A 24,211-nucleotide genomic window follows, 5' to 3' on the forward strand; every position below is an offset into this window, starting at 1 on the left:
CAAGTGAAAACAAGATGGGATGCAGCTTTCCCTGGACCAGTCTGGGACTACCAAAAATTCAGCAGTGTTGCTCACTCTCCAGTTATTTAGTTCTGTGAGTTGGGACCCTCAGGTTTAGGGAAAGCCTGTAATTTTTAGGCTTTATTCACTTATTTACAGGAGAACCAGGGAGATTTGTCAGCAGGAACTTTTGTATGTAAGGTTCCACATTTCCCTAGGATATTTAATAAGACAAACAGGGCAGTATCACAAGCAGAGCCCAGGACTGTAAACTGGCAGTGCACAACACACTAAAGCACATTAGCTAAAGATGGCAACAGGACCATAAGGTCTAAAGGCAGGGCTGGTTCCCACTCCAGCCTTGCTGTCCCAAGGGCTGAAGGCATAAACGCCAAAACAGCTTCTCAGGGCCCCTTGGAGCTCATCCCACTTGTCAGCCAGCCTGGGAGCTATGGATGATCTGACCTCCCAAAGTAATCCCCAAAAAGTAACATTTGCTACTAAAACACACCATTATTTTGCTCCTGTGGGATATGGGAGTTCTCTATCCATGCTGTCCATGTTTCTTTTTGCAGACAGTGAACGTGTCATGCCACGGTGGAAGAGGACCTGGGATGCCAAATCATTTTGGGTTGAGTGTGTAACTCTCCCCAAGCCTGGTTTTGCAGGGGAAAAAGAAGTTGGAGGGCAATGAGCTTCCAAACTGGGGTATGTGAGCCTCCATTCTCTTGTCCCTGAATTCACACAGGTGCACTGAGAGCTGGGAAAGGTGCAGAGCCCAGGAAATCGAGCAAGAGGAGGCACATGCCATCCTCTCAAACAAAATAAATAAAACCCAGCCCTGAGGCCAAGACACTGTCTACTGATCTTCCCTGTAGGGCTGCATAATCTATTTTACAAAATGTCAAAATCCAACACAAAAATTGGAAAAAGAAGGTAGGGAAAAAAAGAAAAAAAAAAATCAGACGGGCTGGTTATTGGCCCAGGGGCTGTGTTAAAAGGATCAGGAGGTGGTGGGCCAAGCGGTGGGGGAGGGAATGGGATAAAGTAGTGGGTCTAATCAAATCAGTTTAAAAAGCTGCAGGCTCTCCGAGTTAACCTTGCCAATCAGGGAGTGAGTGGGAGCATGTCTGCGCACACTAAGGCGGGAGCGCGTCCTTGAACCCGCCGCGCCGCGTCCTCCCCGCAGCCCGGGCACCCGCACAGGCAGCAGCAAAACCCGGGATTAGGCTCCCTCAGCCTGGCTCCAGGGAAGCCAGCACGGCACAGGCAGCTCGGATGCTTCCCTGTGATTAGAGGTGAGCCCGGATGCTTCCCTGTGATTAGAGGTGAGCCTGGATGCTTCCCTGTGATTAGAGGCGAGCCTGCGGGATTAAGCCGGCAGGAGTTGGAGAAATGTTAAAAAACAAACCAACCAAAAAAACAGGGAACAAAAGGAGAATCCTCCCATTGACAAATGCTGTTGCATTGAGCGTGGCAGCTGTGAGAGGCATTACTAACCTCTGCTAATGACTAAGGGCACTGAAGTCACTTTAAAATAAATATTCACTAGGAATTACACTGGTAATCTAACGGGATTATCCTGTTGCCTTAACAGGTCCATAACCTAAACATTAAACGGTCTACACAAGTGTTTGCATTAATTTTGACCCAAATCAACCCTTCTGCTAAAAGCTTTGGAAAGCCAGATTCAGTTTTGGAAACCACATGCCTACTCTGAGTTAGTGTTCTTGTAAATTCCTCCAGATCCTCTGTTTTCTGAAGGAGGCATAGGCCTGAGCTCTTGGAAGCCAGGAGCCTGCCAGCAGCCAGGGAAAAGCTTTAGCAGAAACACACACTCAGAACATGAAGCAGCAACTACAAATCCAGTCTGCCACATTATCCAGTCCCTGTGGTAAAGGTATTTGTGTTCAGAGGCTTGGCTCCAGCCTGGGGAGACAGGGAATGCCCAGCATGGGGAGAAGGAGCTCTGCTATGGGGAGAAGGGGACAAACCCTGTGCCTCAGTTTCCCTGCCTGTAAAATGTCATGTGCCTTCCAGCTGGGGCACTTGTCCCTGTGCCTCAAACTCCTGGAGGGCAATTTCAGCTGGATCAGGGTGTTTGAGTGAGGCTCAGCAGCTCGTTCTCAGGCAGGTCAGGAGAGCAGGAGCTGAGGCCAGAGGGGCTGAATGATGAGCTGAGAGCAGCTCCTGTGCACCAGGTAAAGCTCCTGAGAATAACTTCACTCTCTGTACCTGAAACAGCACAGGGTAAAAATACACAGATGCCTTAAAGCCACCATTCACAATGCCTAAACTGCATTTGAATCCAAAGATCCTATCAGACAGAAAGAGGGAATAAATAAAAGTACATCAATGCTTCTCTCCAGCAGGCATTTCAGACCCAGACCTGGATAAAGAACTCAGGGTCTTCCTCATTTCCCAGTCTTGTAGAAAATTAGGGAAGTGATCAGGATGCTTGAAGCACAAAAATATGTTACACCAATGGATCTGAAGTCCTTGGAGTCCATCTGGGTCCTCTGCACAACACAGGGTAAAGAAGAGTCAAACACAATGGGAAGGTGGCAGAAAAAGCAGTCCAGAAAAAGCTCAAGTTTTAAAAGCTCACTATTACTGATGGAGGGAAGAAAAACATGTACAACTTTAATATTTTCTAAAGATTTTTTTCAGAAGTTCCTGCCTTTTTTTTTTTTTTTAGGTTAGAAAAAGCTATGAAAGTCTAACCTGGTAAAACCTAATTTCACAGGAAATCTTTGAAAGCCTTGGCAATACAAGTGCTGTCGCTGTCTGAGGGCAGTCTGGAAGAGTGCTCTAACAGCAGCATTTTAAACTCAAATGCCAGGCAAACAGTAAGAGCAGGTGAAGCCAGTTTTACACACCCTCAAATAAAAAATCATCCCATGTGATGAGATTTCTTCCCTCTGAAATACATATTTTTAGGAACTCTGGAATATATACTAGAAAAAAAATTAACATATGAAAACAACTTTTGTCTTTAAAGAAGATGAATTCTCCCTCTTACATTTTAAATAAATAAATAGCCTCAAAGTTCTCTTTATGTGCCACAAACAAATGGTAAAGGAGAATGGATCACCATCCTCCTCACTGAGAAGGTCTGGAAGCCTAAAGAAGGATCCCGAGTACCTGGAGAGCATTGCAGGCTTGAAAATGGCAGGAATCACGTTCAGGTGTCTGTGAACAGGGAACACCTGTGGGACTGAATGATATTTATTGGTTTGTGCTGCAGCCACCAAGGATGTGAGTGGAAGGGGACTGCTACTTTAGCAGTCAGTCACTTCTACAGCCTTCCTCAAAGCAACAGGAAGGCTCCTAGCCACGTTAAATATGGATATTCAACTATCAGCTCATTCTAGAAAAGCTCCATCAGAAAGCCATCAAATCACTCCAGGAAAACTCACCCTACTGCACATCCTGGGCATGCCACGAAGCCTGCCAGGACCTAAAGCAGACTGGAAATGATGGCTCAACAACTTCAGTTGGTACTGAATGCAGCAGCCCTAATTCCATCTACCAAGAGTTTATGCAAGTAAAGCCCTTCTGTGGGCTGTATGCCTCATGCATACTAAATTTGGATCTACAAATGCCCTGGTCACTGTATTTCTCTGGGCTGATACAGGCAGCAAGGTTGGGAAAAGCTGGGCAATATCTGGAAACAAAGTTTTATTTTCTTCCCAGGACACCCAAAGTTTCCTAAGGAAAATGGGTGATTATTGACTTTGACCACCCTCCCTCAGGAAACCTTTTCTACTGAACTTCAAGTCCTGTAACCAGGACTTCTAGTTCCCACCTCCTTTTGCTATTCTAGTAATCGTTCTGCAAAACTTCCCCCACATCTAGTGACCCTGTGAAGGGAGAAGTCCCCAAGTCCCTGTGATTTTTATGCAGTTGTAGCTCTCATCGAAGCAACTGTGCAACAGCATAAAATTCAAAGATAGACAGCTTCCCTGGGTGGCTTTTCACACCTTGAGTGCTCAGGAGACAATACCCTTCTCTGAGAGGAGGCACAGTACTGGGGAGAGATGGTACATATTAATTTCTAAAAGAGGATTTTAATCATGCAACGTCCTCTGCAGTCGCACAGAATTTAATCTCATTGCTGACAGTGGGTGATGGGGGAGCATGTTAAGTGGAAAAGTTGTATTCAAGACCTTCTTGCAGATATGTGCTACAGGCAGTCCCCTGGGAGGAAGAAAATGACCCAAACCTGTCTCTGTGGCTGCTGATCACCCTGGCCTGGGCCCCATCCATTCACAGAGCAGAAATGCAGGCGCATTCCCAAAGTTCTGCACAAGGTTCAAGTACACGTGGTAATACAGTTAGCATTTATCAAGCCTTACTTTACAAATATTGATTTATTAATCTAGGCAAGACCCAGGGATATATACACATAGTATTCCCATGTTGGTTACAGAGACTGAGACACACAAAACCCCCCACTGTCTGACTTGCTCAAGGTCAGACGAGAAAAAGCGCCCGCAGCCAGGATTAGTTTTGGGATGCTGAGCTCCCGGCGCTGCGCTGTCAGGACACACTGTCCTTTCCCACACTAACTCTTCCCTCTTCTGAGATATGGCTTCACCTAAGTCTACATTTAAGGACACTCTTGCTTTCATTTTGTGATATGGGAAGGAAACACTGAGGTTGAAAACCATGAGCTGAGAACTCACACTCTCCCAGCTGCTATGGAGAGCCACCACGACTGGGCTGGCACCTGCTTTTGCACACTTCTCTTCAGTCTTCTTCCTCCTCTGCTTGCAGGCAGCTTAACCACTCTTGGCCAATGAAACAAGTGTTAAAGACAAAAATCCCAAAGGAATTAATATAATTTGTTTCACTAGTTTTTAATGGGACCTTACTTGGAATCATGAAACAATTATTTTTTAGAAGCTTCCATGAGAGCAAAGAATGTTGGTGACAGTGCTGGCCTAGGATGGGTGAAATCCAATGCTTTTTTGCCTCCCTAAAATAAAAAATACTTCCCTAATAGACTCAAAGTTAGGACACCCCAAGTGATGACCCAACAGAATACAATTCCATAAAATCCATACATTCAATGAGAAAGGATGTGTGTTTGCAAGCAGGACACATCTGATAGCTCCTTTCCAAAGCAAGTCAAACTACTGACCAGGTAATCCTTTTGAGGTGTTAGACCAGCTTTGGACTCCTAATGGATACAAATGAAGTATGAGACAACAACAGATCTACTGGCTTTAAAATGCCGAGGAATTGCAAAGAATGGCCGCATGCTTTTGTACACAACAGCCTTGCCTGCAGTATGGGAGAACTGTAAAAAGTTAAAGCATCTGAGCAATAAATACAGACTAAATGTGAAGGAATGGCTTTTAGAAGACAAGGAGTTAGGAGAATCCTGCAGAACCCTGCAGGAAAATCATGGCAAGGCTTTAGGCACAATTCCCTGTGATTTATGCTGCTGAATGCACGGGATGTTCTGTCCACTCTCAGCTGGCCTGGAACACGGGAAGCTGCTCAGGAAGCCAAAGTCAAGCCCAAAGTCTCAAGGCAGACAACAGACAGCATGAAAAAAGAGGATACAACTTTATCCAACACTGAATGCTTAATGACAGAATTAAGGCCTATGTTTGGTTCTCATCTTTCTCCAGTTGCTCCTTGCTTTTCCTCCTGAATTCCCTGATTTTTGTTAACAAAATGTGAGGAAAGTTGACTAGACATAGTCTCCTTTAAGCTGTAATTCATAGATATAAAGAAAATTCTATTTAGTTTTTCCCTTCAAAACCAAACACACCATACTTACAATGTGATTTTAATTTATTTTTAAGAAGCATTTTAAAATTTCCTTGTAAGGGTTTTTTTTAAATGAAATTCTAATTCTGATTAGATGTACTTGGGCACAAGACAAAACAAAAAACCTAATGGTCTAACAGAGAAGAAATGTCTCATTTGCTGTTTTCTATCCTGATTCAAATGTAAAAATTAAGATTCTTAATAGACTAGGTTAAACTACATAAATAAGCAAACACAGGCAGGCATGTGTACCTGATTAGCAAATGAAGAATTAAATTTATCATAAAGGCTGTATTTAGCTGCAAATGCACATATTTTAATGACTACTAACCAATGAAAATCAACCTTTCCTTAGAAAAAATAAGCAAGAACTAGATATAAATTGATTATTAAATCAATTAAGTCAATCTTAACCTGTCAGAATCTCCCTCATTAGAGTCACTGTTGGATGCAGACCTGCTGCTCCATGGTATGGCCACCCAGGCAAACACAAAATGACACAGTGACACAAAGCACCTCCCCAGCACATCCACCCCAAATTACACCACAGGCTCCCAAACTGAGCATATCCACTAATGCATGGAGCCCATTAATTTGTCCTATTTTCCTCTATTAAATGAACAGAAAAAAGGAGTGGGTCTCTGTAAGAGCCTGAACCATTTTGAGACTCTGGTGAAGCCTGCTTGACTTTCATTTTTTAGGAAAAAAAAATAAGAATTGTGTTTGAATGTAAAGCAACTGGTTGCAGCACTGTGGGATTAGTTGGATGAATCCTTCTGTGGATATAATCAGCTTAATGGCAACAAAGATCACAGTGCAGTTAGTGCAGCTGTGACACTCAGAGCATTTCACCGAAGGGGAAGGTTTGCACCAGGCTGCAACACTCCCTTTTTATTTCCAGCCTCTTTTATTTCCAGCCTCTTTCCCTCCCTCTCCCTCTCTCTCTCTGCAGTCAACATCCCATCAGCTCCATTAGCATGAAAGAATTAAGGAGGGAAATGGGTAGGGTGGAGCAATTTACGTCTGTGGGTCAGCATACTTACACAGCATCATATAACTCAATTAAATGGACAAATAAAGTGGTGCTAGTTGTTTTCCAAACTCAGGTTAATTTTAACTTAATTCCCACACTGCTCTGGGCCAAAGGGCTGTCTGAGGCTGCCTTACCCATGGCTGAATGGCCAGCTGTCTGTTATGGAACAGAACACTGTGGGAGTCGTGCTCTTGTCTTTGGATGCTCTTAAGAGAATCCTTACTCTCAGGATATTCTTAGTATCCTCATCCTCCCACAAAAAACCTGAACTTCAGACTAAAACTGAAGACTTGATTGCCCTAATTACAGCTCTATTTGCACTGGTAAATTAATTGCTTTATATTATACCTTCTCTCACTGTTACATTGCAAAAACAACCCAAACAGTAGAACATAATGGGTGGGAGATTTTAGCTTGTCCTGTTAGAAATTAGGAAATGCTATTTTCTAGACTTCGTAAATTAAGACTTCCATCATTCAGTCCACTGATCCACCTAGCACAGACAGTATTAACACTTCCAAAAAATAAACAATTAAATCCTAATTTATTAGCCACTAACTATTCTCATTCTGAGTTTTGCTTCCTCTGGAAAAAATCCCCTGAGAAACAGGTGAATGCACCAATGACTGAAAGCAGCTGAGGATAAATACAGAAGACCCACAAATCTATTATATGGAAGAAACTGATAGATATGTTGCTAAGCAGGAACACTTCAGGAACAAGGTGTTTGCTGTAGAGTTTGTTAAGGTCTTCCCTCTCAATTGGTACCACTCAGGCCTGTGCAGTCGCACTACGGAACAAAACCTGTGAAGGAGAACTAATTTCCATTTGCAGAATAAAGATCTTTTTCAGTATCACAATATTTTGGTGCCCTTAAAATAAATCAGTGCTTGAAATCCACTGCACTTTCCATAAATAATGCAAGTGTTCCTCCTCTGCCTCGGCCAAAATTTTCTGTCTCCAAAACGTCAGAGCAACACCCCGCTGTCAACCTCCCCACCAGGAATACTTGCACTTCAGCACTTCTGCATGGATATAATTTGTAAAGTGCTAGGCAAATAAGCACACTCTGAATTGGGAAATGTTCTTGACAGACTACCTGGCACGAAGCTTTCAAGCCCACCAGGAGCGTCGGGAGGCCAGATCTGCACGTGTCAAGTCCATCACCTCAGGAGGCTTTCAAAGTTTTGCTTTTTGTGACGCTCAAAATGCATCTCCAGAGCCATTATATGAATTAGTTGGAAAGGGGTAGGGGGGAAGGAGGAGTAGCTAAGAACAGCAATACACACTGTGAGGACATTTAGTAGCATCTGGCTCGGCGATATTAAGAAAGGAAGGAAAAATTAATCACGCCGGCTGGGAAAAAAAGCCTGGCATCAGCACAGCCACCTTGTCATAAGGCAGATATTAATAATGTGAATCCCCAGGGGACATTCAGACATCTGAAAGATCCACTTGTAGGCTCTCACTGAGCAGGCAGGTTTAACTGATGTCTCTTTGAAACCTTCTGAATCTTAGGCTAAAACACTGCTTAGGATTTTGTTTTGGGTTTTTTTTAGCAGAAAAGAACCCTTAGTGCTATAGATCAGGTATTTCCTGCATTCCTCTCTTTTTTCTAAATGTTATCAAAGAGACGACACCTAACATTTGGTCAGCTGCCCAGTAGCTACAAAGAACATGAGAGAGAAATGGAGGTGAAAATTGGTTGAGTGTTTTGAAAGGAGAAGAAGCAAAAAGATTCTTGCAGGAACAGGAAAAACCACACCTGGCCAGGACACCACAACTTAGATACTGGATTAGATTAGGGTTAGAGCAGGATATAAATTAGTGGCAGTAACAGTAACTAGAACTCACCTTTTCAAGAGAACTTATTAAACCAACAAAACAGGGTGAAACCTTTTTTTTTTTTTTTTTCCCTTGTTACTTCTCCACAGCAGTGCTTCCTGAAAGCCAACATGATAAAAGAACCACTGATCAGCCCGGATTTGGGAAATGAGGAGTGTTGCTAAAAGCACAGCAGGCACTCCCAATATTGTATTTCTGACTTCTTGGACCACCCGTCACTTGCTACAACTCCACATTCCCAAGACACACAGCTGAGCCACTGGAGTGTAGCACCAGCTACAAACCAAGTGTCTCAAGGACCAAATGATGATAGAAAAGGTGTTTCTATGCTGATAGAATCTCCTGATGATGCAGGAGATGCCACCATTGAAGCTGTCAAGCAGCCACATCAAATAAGATGGATTGTGCTCGGCAAATCTAGATGGACAATTCCCTAGTTTGGGAATAGTGCTCAGAAATTCTTTGTTTAGAAAAAGCAAACTCCCATGTTTAAATGGAAGATGATGTCATGGAGACCAGAACCCTACCAGGTGTTTTCTGTAGCTGGGCACAAGATTGAAAGCATCACCCATCCAGAAATGAGTTGAGCCATTGTCTGCTTGAGTCAGAACCAATTTTGCAGCTGGGTGACCATGTTTTTAAACCACCCTATCCCAGAAGGAAATATTTCCTGCATAGGGTACAGCTGTGATACATTCCTATGCAAATGAAGCAATTTTCTCTTTTTCTCTATGAAAAGTCTCCCATTTCTTCTCCATCACTGATTCTTCCTCCCAATGGACTTGGTGAAATGCAGCACTCGCAGGATTTTTTTAACTGATCCCAGCCCTAGGACACATGCCAGTAAAAGTCCCATCAACTTAAGCGAGGAATTCATGTGTTTATCCTTTGCCAGAAGTCCTCAGTAATGACACCTTCCCATCCTTTAAATCCTCAGCAAGACTCCTTGTGCCATGACCCTCCGTGTCACCGCTGTCTGGCATGGCTTGGGGAAGCCATGAGCCAAGAACACCATTTTTCTGCTGATCTCTGTTTTGTTCTCTTACTTCCATTCACTCAGCCTTTCCATTTGCACTACCTGTGGCAATGCATCTGATGCCAAGATGATCTCTTTGGGACAGGGATGGTCTTTGCTCTTGCTTAATGCCTTGACTTATAATTTAAATGGGCACAAGAGGAACACTTGATCTGACAGGCAAAAAGGAGATGATTTAAACCATGTTTAAATGACTAGTTTATATAATCTTCCATTTTTGACTCCATACACATTTATAACCTTTACATTGTGGTTTATCCTGACTGACTTGGCTTAGCCAGTTGTTTCTTTCCAGGTGATGAGAGCAAACCGACCACATCCATGTTTAACTTTTCCATCTGAGAAGTAAAATGAATGATTTAAAGTCACCACAGCTCTGAGTTTTCCTGCTGCTGTGAAAGATCCAGATCAAAACTGCCTCCAAGGTTTAAATTAACCTCTTTTGCTCTGCAATTAGCCCTGGAGGAAAGGGTGTATGTGATCACTTCCCATCACTCCAAAAACAGGCCCTTGGTCATTAAGCTGTGAAAAATGGATCATTTGCAATTGCTGAGCCGTAACTCTACAAACCCTTCTGAGTCTGACCACTGGAATTCAAAGTGCAATGCTCAATTTCATACCACTTCAGAAGCCAAATTACCATGTAATCTGTGAGCACTGCTTGAAAATATCACCACAATAGCAGCAGGAATAGGATGTCACAGAAAAGGGAACCAGGTAGCTTTGGCAGCTCTGCCTTCTGACTCAAGATTTCATCTGCACAGTGCAAATGTAATTAAAACTTGAGTAAAAAAACCCCAAAAAACAAAAAAACAAAACAAACAAAAACCACCACCACCACAAAAAAAAAAAAACAAACAACCACACCAAAAAAACCCACCAAAAAAAACCCCCCAAAAAAACCCAAAAAAAACCAAAAAACCCCCAAACAAACAAACAAAAAAAAACCAAACCAAAAAACACACCAAAAAAAAAACCCAACAAACCCCAAAACCCAAAAAACCCCCACAAAAAACCAAAAAAAAGCCCAACACACCACAAAAAGAAAAAAGAGTAAATTGAGATTTCCTGAACACAGGTAACCTGGCCTCTGGCTGAGTCCCAGCACATATGTCAAAGTTTCTTTGTAGCATGTTCCAGCCTATTGCTTTCTGCAATACTCTGCTTGTCTTCTTTCTGTTTTACATAAAGTCAATGAGTCCAAACCCCTTCCTTCCTGTTTTGTTTATTAATCCCTACCTAGATTTGAGAGCTGTGCTGAAAGAGAGATTTTCTCATCCAGTCACCAAGCCAGGGGAGGAAAATGCCCACAGTCTGAGCTGGGGCTTTCCTCTTCTCCCAGCACCTCACAAACACACAAAGCTCATCACTAACCATGCTCAGCCTTGCTGCCAGCAGCAGGGACACGTGGGGTTTGCTCCACCAGACCTCCAACCCAGTCCTGGGCAAGAATAACCTTTAAGTTTATTCCCATTCCTTTCCCCTGCCTCAAAAAAATACTATATAGATAGACAGTAAAGGCAGGAAATATCACAGGGAGGAGGAAAAAATCAATTAAAAGAAATTTGCAAACCATTGTGCTAGAGCATCTCATTTAAAGCAGCCACTTTTTATCTGCAGGGCAAGTTAATTGCAGTACTATCATGGCAGTAACATTGTGCATCACAGAAGGTGACAAAATTTTTAAGGGTATTTATTGTGAGGATACTAAATTCAGGACTGTACCCCACAAATTAATTTACAAGGGTGGCAGAAGTCAGCTGGCTAGAGCTGCTATTGCTAATAGCTAGAAAAGACCCACTTAATCACTTTGCATTTTTATTTGCAGAAGATAAAGAAACATTTCTTTCACTAATAGTTTCATGCTTGTTTCATCTCATTTTATCCAGACTGCAGGATCTGTTTAATTTCATTTCATCAGTTTTCTAAGGTTCTTAAAAGTACCATATTTTTATAATCTTGTTATATCCATGAGATAAAAAACGATTATTTGCCCCACCATTTCCCAAATGGGAAACCACGGCAGAAAGAAATCAAGTGACTTGCTCAAGGTCACGCTGGGATTCTGTAGCACAACTGGAGAATTAGAAACCTAAACTTGACTCTGAAAAGAGACATAAAGAGAACTTCTTCACTGAACCCACAGATATGCTACAGATCTTGGCATCTACTGCTATGTTTTTTAATAACATATATTGCTGTGGAAACCCAGCTCTGAATAGACAGATCTTGTCATTTCTCTCAGATGAAAAAAAAAAAAAAGCAAATTCTCTCACCTGCATCACAGGTGTGGCTCTATGAAGAGGAAAAAATGGTTATATTCATATTTTAATTAATTTTCCTCCCAAACCTTAGCAGAGCCGTAACTCAAGCTAAAGTGCAATATCAAAGTTCTGTATATTCAAGATGTGTTGCTCACGAGATCTTCCTGTTAAGTCATGAATTGTTCAGTATTTGGAATTTTCTGTTAGTTTTTAAATACAGCAAAATAAATCACTCAACCCCTTCTCCCCTTGATGACAGTTGCCAGTGCAGTTTTGTTTGTAGTGTTTAACAGCCTCAGGAACTTTTTGCTCTTGTACAGGCTGGGCAGGAATGAAGCAGGAACACACAAATAATCCAACAGGAATCTGGAGAGGGAAACCACCAGCTAAGAAAGAGGAGGTTATGCCATGGATGGGACATTAAAGAGGAAAGTAGTAGAATAGTAAGTAGTAGGTAATAACAGTAGTATAAGGCAAAAGCAATGGTATGTATGTTTGTATATATATATGTGTGTGTGTGTGTGTGTGTGTGTGTGTTTGTGTGCGTGTACTGAACAGCTGCCTTGTTCACTGCATTCTGTCCACACAAAGCAAATACCCTACAGTGGAAAACAAGAGGTGTTTCCCAGAGGTAGTTTCAAAAAGATGTGAGGTACAGAAGTACCATTTATACACCCAGAAAAACCAACAGTTGCTCATCACATTAAAACCTGACACCTGAGCAGCCAAATCTTTGGCCCTACACCTCAAAACCTGACCTGTGGAGCCAGAGATCTTCTGAACATTTCTGGCAAGCTGGACAAGAACACGCTTTAGACTCATGCAGTGTTAATGGGAGGAGCAGGTGTGTCAAACCAAGTCTCTGGCTGCGTCCAGGCTGCGGTTTCCATCCCTCTTCCAAGCTGTATTGAAGTGCATTGGCAGAACAACATCCATCTGGGATGTACCGAGTGCTGACCACAGCAGTCTTTGTCCTCTGCAAAGAGGATACGAGCAGCACAGTCCAATCTGCATAAACATCGCATTAATAACGGCCTAGGTGAAGATTGCATTTTCATTCTGAACTCCAGCCGAAGGACCTGCGTGTTTCAAAGTTCAGAGCAGCTCCTGCAGCTGCTGGTATGGATGAGCATCTCAGTGCCCACTCCCAGGGAAGGCTGTGTGCACACTGCAAGGCCACGGATCCCAGGCCAGGACCTCAGGCTTCCTCTCTGCTTTAGGAGTTCAGGCAACACCCAAACTCATGCCGTGCTTGGGCAAGGGCCTGGGAAACCTGCCATCCTTAGCACATGCAAACCCCTTGGAACACAACATTTTGGAGGTCACAGCAGACACTGGATGCTTTTCTGAAGAACAGGCAACACCACATTTGCCTCTGCTGTTTTCTCCCACACTACAAATCCACCTTAATGATTATTTACACTTCCCTCTTCCAACGTTCCTCTCTCCTCCTATGTAAACGTGCTATAAATACAGACTTGGCATAAAGCCCATCCATCTGTGGTTCATCTTCCCCTGACCCTAAAGGTCTTTTTCTGGACAAGCTGTGATTTACCTCCAAGTTCCTGTAAGCCTGAGCAACTTCTTGCAGCCTCCATCAGCACTAATATGACACTTGCCCTTGTGCTACTGATGAGACACCTGTACTTTGAGAAACCAAATTTCAGCATGACTCAAGTGGACTTCTGTATGGACAATCCTTCTCCTGAGGGTCCCATGAGTCCTTCAAGAGTTGTTTGGGGTTTTGGAGGGAACACTGGCAAAAGTCACCCTTCACTTACATGCCCTAGGACTTTGCCCTGAACAAGACCAAGACCTCTGGCCAGTGTCAGATAATCCGTCACTATAAGCTACTTGCATCCAAGCCAGATATTTATTGCTATTGATCTGCCTGGTCCCAGCGAAAGACTTTTGTTCTCCCAACCCAGGACTTTGACCTCAATTAAGTTATGAATTTCAATCCGATAGACTGCTCCACTTACCCTGCTGCTCTCCCTGACTGGATTAATTAGAATTAGCTAGGCTGGGAGTCACCCCGAGCGCCTCATGGATCATGTTATTTTAATAATAAATAAAGAGACAGCAGCAGCATACAAGGAAGGATTTTGAAAGATTGTTCATCCAAGAGCATCATTCAAGATCTGCCAATACTAATTTCTCTGAGTTTGATTACCTCATTTACTTCTTTTTATTTCTATTCATTAATTGAGTTTTATCCCCCATTACTTCAGCTCCCCAAATGTGCCCTTCCTATAAAGGAACCAGACACACGCTTCACTGTTACAAAGTTTTATTACTGCAGCTCATCAAAAGTATAGTTAGCAGGAATGGAATAGTCATTAAGCATTTAATAATCTAATAGTGCTGAAAAAAAAATATATAATAGGGGAGGGGGAAGGGAGAGAGAGGGACAAGACAGACCTGTCTGTTGCCATAAAGTGTGCACTGAGGGCTGGCTGGTGGACAAAACCAAGAAGGTAACATCCAGCACTGGAGAGAATGGATATATCCATCAGGATATTTTCTGACAGCACAATAATGCCTTTGGAACAAGCCTAAAACTGGTTGAATACCAAAGGAATTTGATTGGCAAGGGGAAGTTTCCAAACTAGTGAGTTGGGGCCTGATAGCTGCATTATCCTTATTACTTCCCTTTCCCTGTAAAAGCAATTACACACCTGAGGATGTTGGGTGCCCAGGCCTGCACTGAAATGGATTGTCTCGAGCAGCCATGTCACAGCCATCCTCTGGAGTTACTGACCCATAAACAAACACTTATTTGTCATGCTCATTTTAATGTTTAATTGGCTGGAACAGCAGAAATGGATTTAGATGATGGAAGTTCAACAGTTCTTCCAGTGCTGGTACCCAGCCTGCAGACAGGCACCTCCTAAACTGAGAATGAACACCACACTCAGCCTCAGCACACCTTCATGGAAGTTCAGACCTTCGTTCTATAACAAATTTCTATTCCAGCCAAGCTGAGCACTGTTAAAAGAGGAGGGAAGACACACTGCATGGAATGTCTAAGGTAGGACAGCCCACTGGCGTGTTAGGTAAACTAGAAGATTTCTCCGAGATAGGATTTACTTGTTTTCTTACCAAAGGGAGAAACTGAGCAGTTTTCCTGTGACAGGCAGAGAGAGGATGGCACCAGCCTTTACTACCCAGCAAAACTTCTGCTATCCCACACGAGTGGGAATGACTGCTCACAGGGATTTCCAAAAGCCTCTGGACACACCTTCTCACCAAAGATTATTAAATGTGCTGTCATAGAACAAGAGGGAAGGCCTCTGCTTGAGAAGTGATTACAAAATTAGAGATTGATAGTAAACAACCAACTTGCACAATTGTTGGTGAGAGCTGGAGCCTCTGAGGGATCTGTCCAAGGGCCTGGGTTGTTCAGACCACAGAAGGAACAAGGGAAGCAGGCTGGGAGTGAATCATCCAAGTCCTTTAAACTAAAAGCTGCCTGTAAAATGCTACAAAAGGATCTCAAGGTGACAGGGTAAAAAGCCTGCAGATGAAATTCAGCTCTAATAAACACCAAGTAATGCACATGTGGAAAAACAGTCTTCAGCCTAAATCCAGAGCAATGGGCTCTAAACTAGCTATTACTACCACTGTGGAGACAGATCATGAGTTATTACAGACAGCTCTATAACACCAGTTCAGTATTCAACAGTAGTTAATAAAAAACAAACAACAAGGAGACATTGAAAAAAAAAAAAAGAAATAAGAAAACATAAGAAATAAGAAAAAATAAGAAATAAGAAAAAATATCAGTATATTGCTTCATTATATCTCATATTGCACTTACAGCTTGGGCACTGGGAGAAGTGCTGCTCCCTTCATCTGAAAGCAATAAAGAAGAACTAGAAATGACCCAAAGAATGACAAGTGGCAAAGTTACTGAGCAGCTTCCAAATGGAGTAGGATTAAACAGATAAAACTCCTCAGTCTGAAAGAGAAGTGATCAAGGGGAATCAAGGAGGCCAATAAAGTCAAAAGCAGGACAGAGAAGGTAACTGGGGGAACAATTACTGTTTCTCATCACACAAGGAAGATGGGCTCTCACATGAAATGATCATGGCAAGTGCAAAGCATATGCACAGTTAAACTACAAGACTCCCACTAGCATAAAGTCTGGGAACCAAAAGAGGGATAAACAAAATTAACAGAAGAAAAATCCAGAAGTACAAGATAGTAACAGTGGTTCAGGAGCCTCCAAGCCACAGATTCTGGGAAAAATATATGAAATGATCACTGTATGCTTACCCTACTCTATCTCCAAAGCATTCATTCTTCCCTGCCATTACAGACATGACTGTGCTGAAAAGTCTCATGCACTGACATTGTCCTCATGGATGCAAAAGTAACATGTACAAGCTACTAAATTAGCTTTGCCATTTTCAGTGCTGTTCTGACACTTACAATCCACGGAGCTACAATAATGAAAAATCTTACTTAAAATCTAACCAAAATAAGCTTAAAGAGTTACTGCCCCAACACCTAAAGCATTAGAACAATCTTATTCAGCAAAATTTAACAAAAGTACTTTGTACTGAAGACTGTAAATTTGAGATGCCCCAATGATTTACCTAGAACTTGGGCTTTTGGGTGGTCTTTTTTTTTTTCTTCTTTTTGTTTGTTTGTTTGGTTGGTTTTGGTTTTTTGGTTGGTTTTTTGTTCTGTATGGGTTTGTTTGGTTTCGGTTTTTAGAGCAAACTGGAAAAAACAACTGCTGACAACAGACAAATACAAAATTCCTTTTGAAAGTAAAGCCCTGAGGCATTTTTCAAATTGAGAAGTCCTCAGGGAGAAAGTGAGAGACAGAATTTCTTCAAAACAGGGAAAGCTTTTCAAGAGGCTGATGGTAAATGATCTCCTGGGAACCATCTCTCCTGAGCAAACAGTAGCTGATGGCTTGGTGGTTCCTCAGGCAGGGACAGTGACGCCAAAGCCATAGGAAATGAAGCAAGGCTGGACACCATGCCTAGGGTGATTAGAGACCATTCCTAGGGTGATTAGGGACCATTCCCAGGGTGATTAGGGACCATTCCCAGGGTGATGTGTTCACCTGCAGAACCAGCTTGGCTGCCAGTGGTATCCTGTTTGTGCAGCCGACCAAACACCTTAATGAGGGGCTAAAGCACTCGCAAGGACCTCAGGAATGACCTCAGATGTTTTAACACATGCTGATTCCAGAGATGACCCTGGCACCAAGGGCCATCCTATGTCCTTGCAGGGAGGCATTCAAGGTAAGACTCTTTCCTGCCTCGGCAGGGACACGTGAAGACAGTGGTGAGCAAAATATCTGTTTCTCCTCCATGGTGCCACCTGCACTGACCTCAAAGCTCACTGTTGCTGCTGGCTTCTGTCCACGGTGAGCATTGACAGGGAATGTACTACAGAAGAGCTGTAATCAAGGCATGGAATTAAGCACGAGGCTCCCTGAGCTAAAACGGTGCCTTCTGCCAGACTGCATTCCTGCCCCAGCACTGGCCATGGGAAGTGCCTCCCCCTGCACGGCACAGCCCTCAGAACAAGGTGATGCCCACAAGCCACTAAAATGTGCCGCTGTCCTTGGTCCTGGCTTTTTAAACCCTGCCTTTTGATCATCCCAAAAGCAGCTTTACACTTTGAGGGCAAAGCAGCAGAGACCACTGCGAGATTTTTCAGGACCAGCTCCTGGATTTCACTTTTCAAAGCTTGGTTTTGCAGGACACAGGAGCCTGCAGCAGCTCCTGGCTGGTGAGCTGCTTTGCAGGCAGTGCTGCACATGGGCTGCCTGCACGAGGGTGCCAACTGCTCTGCTGCATCAGCCATGAAGCAATGATTCATCTGTCTACAGGGAGCAGAAGAAACAAAGACTGGACATGGCAAGCTGGAAGACAGGAAGAAACAATGCTAAAAAGCCTGGACAAGTAGAAGGAAGCATCTCATCATCTGTACAACTGATGGTTAGTGCGGATGAGGCCTGAGGTGGCTTCAGAAGCTAAGGAGCAAACCAAGGGTGAATCTCTGCTTTTCCCAGCATATATTTAGAGTGCAAATATTTTGCAAATGTTTCTGCTGAAAGGGACTTTTCTCCCAGTAGGTAAAAACAGCATCTGCTGAGTGGTGACCATTTAACATTCAACCTGCTGCCAATCTACATTCCACAGAGAGACCCGCAGGAGAGACATGGAGCTGTGCCACTTGTAATAACTGTGTGACTGGCACCATGTCAATGCTTTAATGTAGAATGCTACCCTCTGTCACTAAGCAGATCTCTCCTTTCTTTTGGCTAATGGCTTTCACACCCACTGGCAGCAGTGTCAAGACTGAAGGGGTACGAGGCTGCAGAGTCTTCAGAGATCTGCTTGACAAACTGACCACGGAAATACTGAGACAGGGAGGGGGATGGGGGGTGGTTAAGGGAAGAAGGACACTACTGTGGTTAATAAATCTGCTCTCATTGCTTTGCTTTTCATCTCTGTTTAGTGTCCCCATGCGTTTGCCACTGTAGCTCCCTCCCACAGCAGTGGTCAATTCAGCAGTACCTGTGACATCCTTTGCTTGCTGTAAAGCCTCTGCTGCAGTATCAGGTCCAGGATAGAGCCCCTCCCAGCTTTATGAGCCAGGCTTTTAGTGTATTTAGGGAGAAATTGATCCTAGGGACACTAACTGCAAGGGCAGGAGGCTGTCGTGTTCCTATTTAATCTCAGCCAGGTTTGGAGAATGGTCATAACAGCAGAGGACTTTGGCAGCTGGCACTCCATCCACAAGTGGGTTTGATCCCCCATCTCACTGGGGAGGGGAAAAGATGTGTAGATGGAGCCTGTGCTCCTTGGTCACAACAGCCAAAACATCCACATCAATCTCTCCATCTCCCCACAGGCACAGGATCATCAGGGCATGACTAATGTTTGGTGCAGGAGGCAGGGAAGGGATGCACATTTGCTGAGACCAGCTTAATTTTTAAATATCTACATGCCACTAACACAAGACCCTTGCTGTGAAATCCAAATGAAGAAGGCTGAAAAGAAAAAAAAGCAGGCATGCAAGAAGGCCTGACTATTCTTTGCTTCTTTTTATCCTTTTAAGAGTCAGGCAGGAAAACAGAAAACCCACACAAACACACAAAACCAACAGACCACCAATCTCAGCAATCTTCGACATATCCATAATTTCTACTTAATTTTTAACTAATGGTGGAAATTAGTCTTTGGATAGTTGATAAAAATCAACCTGTCTCTGCTGGGTCAGTACTGTGATCTGTGGCCCAGCAACTACTTCTAGTACAATTGATTTTCCTTTTTGGCAACCAATAGGTCAGTCAATAATAATGTTGTTTGAAAAGGATTGAGTCATGAGGGAGATGAACCCTCCCTGCCATTTATTATGTTTGTATTGTCTTCATTTGAAAAGGTTTTTTTCTTTTTTTTTAAATCCCCAGTCAGTGAAGGTATTACAAGGGGGTGGCTGCTCCATGTCTCCAGGAACACTCTGATCACCAGTGTTAGGATGAAAATAGGGGAGGGAAGTCAGGAACTGGGAGAAAGAAAGCCTGGGGAGGCAACCATGCTCCTCCTGTTACTCTAAGTGTCTTAAAAATAAAAATTAAAAAAAAAAAAAAAAAAGGAAAAAACCACCCCAATCTAACTCAAAATGTGCTCCCAATCTAACTCAAAATGTGCTCACAAGCATCACCTCAGTGCATAAGTATGACTGAGCAGCCTTGCATGAATTGGTACAAAATACAAATCCAGCACTGCTACCAAAAATCAACCAATGCTCTCTGCACACAGCACAGACACCAGATGCCTTTCACTGAATACAACTATATAGGAATGAATAAAATTAACCCCACATATACTAGCAACAGATTTCTTAACCTGATGATTTTCAGCTTTGGTCTCAAGTTTCCTTCTTAAACATTGGAAGTGTCCATGAATGACTACTGAAAACTTGCTGACCAGTGGTTTAAAGTCTTAGTGCACTGATCTACACTTTACCAGGAAAGGGAAAAATCAGGAAATAAAAATTGAAGATCAGTTACAGCTTTTTTCATCCTTTTAGTCACACTTACAGAAAAATCTCAGCACATAAAGTTATTACCATAACATTGATAATTGCACAATGATGCAGCTTAAAAATCATAAAATATTTAGATATGGTTTAAACTCACCTGCTCTGCCTCACAGATATGTACACAGCCCTTAATTATCCTGTGTGTCAAGTGATACAGTTCCCTTTACAACCTACAATATTTATGTTAAGACTTGCTCACATAGGCTAAAAAAGAGTAAGCTGAGCTGCTCAGCACCACTCCCAGATAGCTCCCCATACACTCCCAAGGGCATGCCATGAACACATGGATTATTATTTTGGGGTATGAAGTACCCACAAATGAAACTAAATGCAGCCACAGGAAGCCCAGCAGGAAAGTCTATGGTTTATGTCCCCCAAATACACTAAAGGAGTTCCTCTGAAAGCTGCTTGAGCAGCACATCACATCCAGAAGGTGCTCTCTCCACAGAGGAAAGAGGTTTTCCTTTGTTGCTCATCCTCTGCAAGGAAATTTTGTGTCTTCTTATGCTTTAGAGCTAGAAATGGATATTATAATCATGTTGCTGAGCCCCTTCATAACCCTTGTGTTACCACTGTGTTATGCTTAGAATCTTCCACCTTATCATTATGTTACTGACTGTGCTGTTGATGGTTTAAGCAAACAGTTCCAGTGAAGGAGGCTGTTCTCAGACTGAGCTCCAAGCTCTGGGTTTTTCCAGCAGAGCTCCAAAACACCATCCCACCACCCGCTTTGACATGGCCCCTGGCACTGGAGATTTAGGTAATTCAATTACACCAATGCCCCTTCTCAACAAAGCAGAGCAGCCTGTTGCCTTTCTGTATCCCCTCACCCACGGCAGTCGTTTACCACCTCTTCTCTAATGTGCTATTTGAGCTAATTATGAACAAGCAGAGAATTCAGTGGCTGCAGCTTTCAGTGACATCAGTGAACCACCCTTTGGAAACTGCAGCACCACTGCTGAAACAAAAAGCACAGGCACTGGATCACTGCAGTCCAGGGGCAGGGGGTTATTCCCAGAATTAAAGTGGGTTTGAGCATGCTACACGAACGAGCAGAGCCATTCTCAGAGACCTCTCTTCCTGCTCCTAAAGCTGTTTATCAGCACAGAGCAATAAGCTGACTCTTGCAGACCCTTTTGATCCTGAGACTGCAGTACTTTGACAATAGATAGTAAGATAACAATAGATAGTATAGATAACAAGATAGTATAAAGTAACTAAAATAAGCAGCAAAATTAAGGCACATCTACAAGCACAATGAATAGGTAAGATTTGCTCCAGGTCACCCAGCAGAGCACCACTGTCACTGCCTGCTTAGGGCAGCTAAATCCTTTAGCACACTGCAAAAGAGCCAAGATGAAAGAACATTTATTAAAAAGGTAATGGAAGAGAGCATAAATCTGTCATGCTGTTTGACTAACTTTTTAGAAGTGTACTAAAACATCGGCAATTAAAAAAAAAATTGGTCTGTAACATTCCTCCTCTTCACTACCTGCTCATAACCCTCATAATCCCTAATTTATTCTTTATCTCTCATGCTGCCTGCATGAAGGTGCTGCTGCAAAATTGAACAAGACACAAGAATTCCTGAAAACCTGGAGAGGCAGGTGGGATTGCAGAGGCTGCTTGGGCAGAGGTGTGAAGGAAACCTGTGCTGGGAGCACATCACTCTGGAAAAACAGCATCACCCATTCACCAGATATCCCCTGACACTGAACCCACTGGTCTTTACAGTCTACACATTAACTGACAGTGCCTTTGGTAATGTGTTATAGCAGGTGCTGCAGTGTTTATGGCCTGTTAGGAAGTCAGAGCTTCTCTCTCTCCCTTTTTCTTCTAAGAAGTGTTCTTCAAATTTCTCCTGCTTTTGCTTTGGATGTAAATTCTTCTGGGGTAAAGGTCAAAATTTAAAAAGAAAAAAAAAGGCAAAAAAAAAAAAGAAAAGAAAAGAAAAAAAATCCCAACCTAAACAAAAAAACCCTGCCAAAAACACCCCCAAAAAACCAACAAAAAACTCAACAAAAACCCAACAAGTAAAAAACAAAGAAAAAACACAAACAAAAAAAAAACTGAAGAGAGAAATAAACATTAAGATACAAAGTCTTGAAATGTTACTGCAATTTGTATATGGCTGAGAATAAAAATGTGTCTGCTTTCTCTGGGAACACACCTACGTGCAAATAGAGACCTTTATAAAAAATTCTCCTTTATTACCTTGGTGGGGAAAAACATATCAAAGATTGATTTTTCTTTTTATGGCTATTATTAACCTTTTGTTACTGGCCAAAAATAATCTGTTAGAAAATGTGCAATGCATCAAAAAGAAAAGAGAAGAATTTAACAGAAAATTAATACTTTGGGGGGGGGAAATACGATGATTCTCTCTTCTGCTTTTTCTTCTAAGAGTCAGACTTTACCTCCAAAGGAATGAGACAAGTGTCAAAGAGAAGAGATGTTTCAGACAGAACCCAGAACCATCTCCCAGGCTGCCAGGGTGAAGGGAATGGGCCTGATTCCACTCCTTCCCAATTTCAATGCAAAGCTGTTCCTGTCTGCATCCAACACAGCACTCACTGCTCTGACTGAAAGGAGGTGGACAGGATGTGCAGAGCCCCCACTGGCTTCACTCTACCCCTCTTCTGTGTAAGGAACAATCCTATTAAATCCCTTACAACTGAAACCCTGGGGACGTAAGCACAAACATACACATCTCACCAGCCACGGCAGAGCTGTGCTTCCTCATACCCATCCCACAGGAAATTCTGCCCAGGAAAGGGCAAGACAGACTTTTTTACAACAATTTGATTTGTGTGTAAATACCAACACTGCTATCTGCAGCCTGTGAACACTACAGCTCTGCCCACAAGCCTTCGGACTGTAGCTCTGCTTCACATCCACCTCTTACAAATTCCCAAAGCATTTACTGAAGGCTGCTCAGATCTCACCAGTAAGAGCTCAAAGATTCATCAGCAAAGGTATAACTATGTCCAAACTGGGAAGGAGAGCAGAGCCAAAAAGTGCCATGATGGTATAGAGCAGTCAATCATAATTTGTCAGAAATATGTTGGACAATTATTTCAGAATACAATCACATTTCCACAGGCCAGCCCTTAATTACAACAAGCTGACAGAACTGGGAGTGTTGACTCAGGAGCATTGGCAGACCCAGGCTGGTTGGCTGGAAGAAACCATTTGCAAAGTAGTCACTGAACCAGTTTAGGTTCAGAAGTCTATTCAGATACCCTAAAACTGGTGCTAGCTAAGCTCAAACATGTGGGCTGCAAACCTCAGAGGCTCAAAATTCTGTTATTTTTCCCAGGTTACCTTTTTGGGATGTTCTTGTAAGAGAATGCCAGAATGGTTTGGATTGAAAAGGACATTGGAGATCATCTTGTTCCAAACTCCTGCTATGGGCAGCAAGACCTTCCATCAGATCTGGCTCCTCCAAGCTCTGTCCGACCTGGCCTTGGACACTTCCAGGGATGGATGGAGCAGCCACAGCTTCTCTGGGCAACCTGTGCCAGTGCCTCACCACCCTCATAGGGAATATTTTATTTTTCTAATAGCTAATCTAAACCTACTCTCTTTCAGTTTAAGTTGTTTCCCCTTATCCTGTCACTACATGATCTTGTAAACAGTCTCTGTCTTTCTTGTAGGTACTGGAAGGCTGCAATCAGGTCACCCTGAAGACTTCTCTTTTCCAAGCTGAACAATCCCAATTCTCTCAGCCTCATAGGAGAGGTGCTCCATCCCTGTAATCAACTTTGTGGCCTCCTCTGGACTTGCTCCACCAGGCCCATGTCCTTCCTGTGCTGTGGCCCCAGAGCTAGATACAACACTGCAGGTGGGGTCTCACCAGAATGGAGCAGCTTCTCTGTGATAAACACCCTGAGAGAACTTGCTGTGGAGTTTTGGAAGAATTCAGTTTCATGGAAACATTTGGTCAGGAGGCTGTGTAAGACATCAATCCAATTTACTTCTGTGTTCCCTCTTACCTGGATGTTCACGTCAGCAGCGTTCTGTAGCAGGACTGAAACCAGCTCCTTGTGTCCTCTGTCACATGCCCAGTGGAGCAGAGCCCGGCCCTGAAACAGCCAGGAGAAAATTAACAAAGTCAAGCCAAAAAATCCCCCATGGAAAATCATTCTTGCTATTAAGTAATAAGCACCAGTA

The 24,211-nt window shown here is 43.0% G+C and overlaps 1 protein-coding gene across 2 annotated transcripts in view; it reads right to left on the reverse strand.

Annotated features, from left to right (window-relative positions):
* ACBD6 (acyl-CoA binding domain containing 6) overlaps positions 1–24,211 on the reverse strand; it is an 81,899-nt gene that overhangs the window by 15,918 nt on the left and 41,770 nt on the right. Inside the window, exons 6-7 of one of the 2 annotated variants that reach the window (XM_063406600.1) lie at positions 24,034–24,123; positions 8,670–8,760 (exon numbers count right to left, since the gene is read on the reverse strand). In XM_063406600.1, coding sequence (XP_063262670.1) covers positions 8,689–8,760; positions 24,034–24,123 — 162 coding nt within the window. In that variant the 3' untranslated portion in view covers positions 8,670–8,688. Of the gene's footprint in view, positions 1–8,669; positions 8,761–24,033; positions 24,124–24,211 lie in introns of those variants that run through there. The other variant, XM_063406599.1, reaches the window with a different exon arrangement.

Source organism: Prinia subflava, chromosome 10 (assembly GCF_021018805.1).
Source record: "Prinia subflava isolate CZ2003 ecotype Zambia chromosome 10, Cam_Psub_1.2, whole genome shotgun sequence".
Lineage (NCBI taxonomy): Eukaryota > Metazoa > Chordata > Aves > Passeriformes > Cisticolidae > Prinia > Prinia subflava.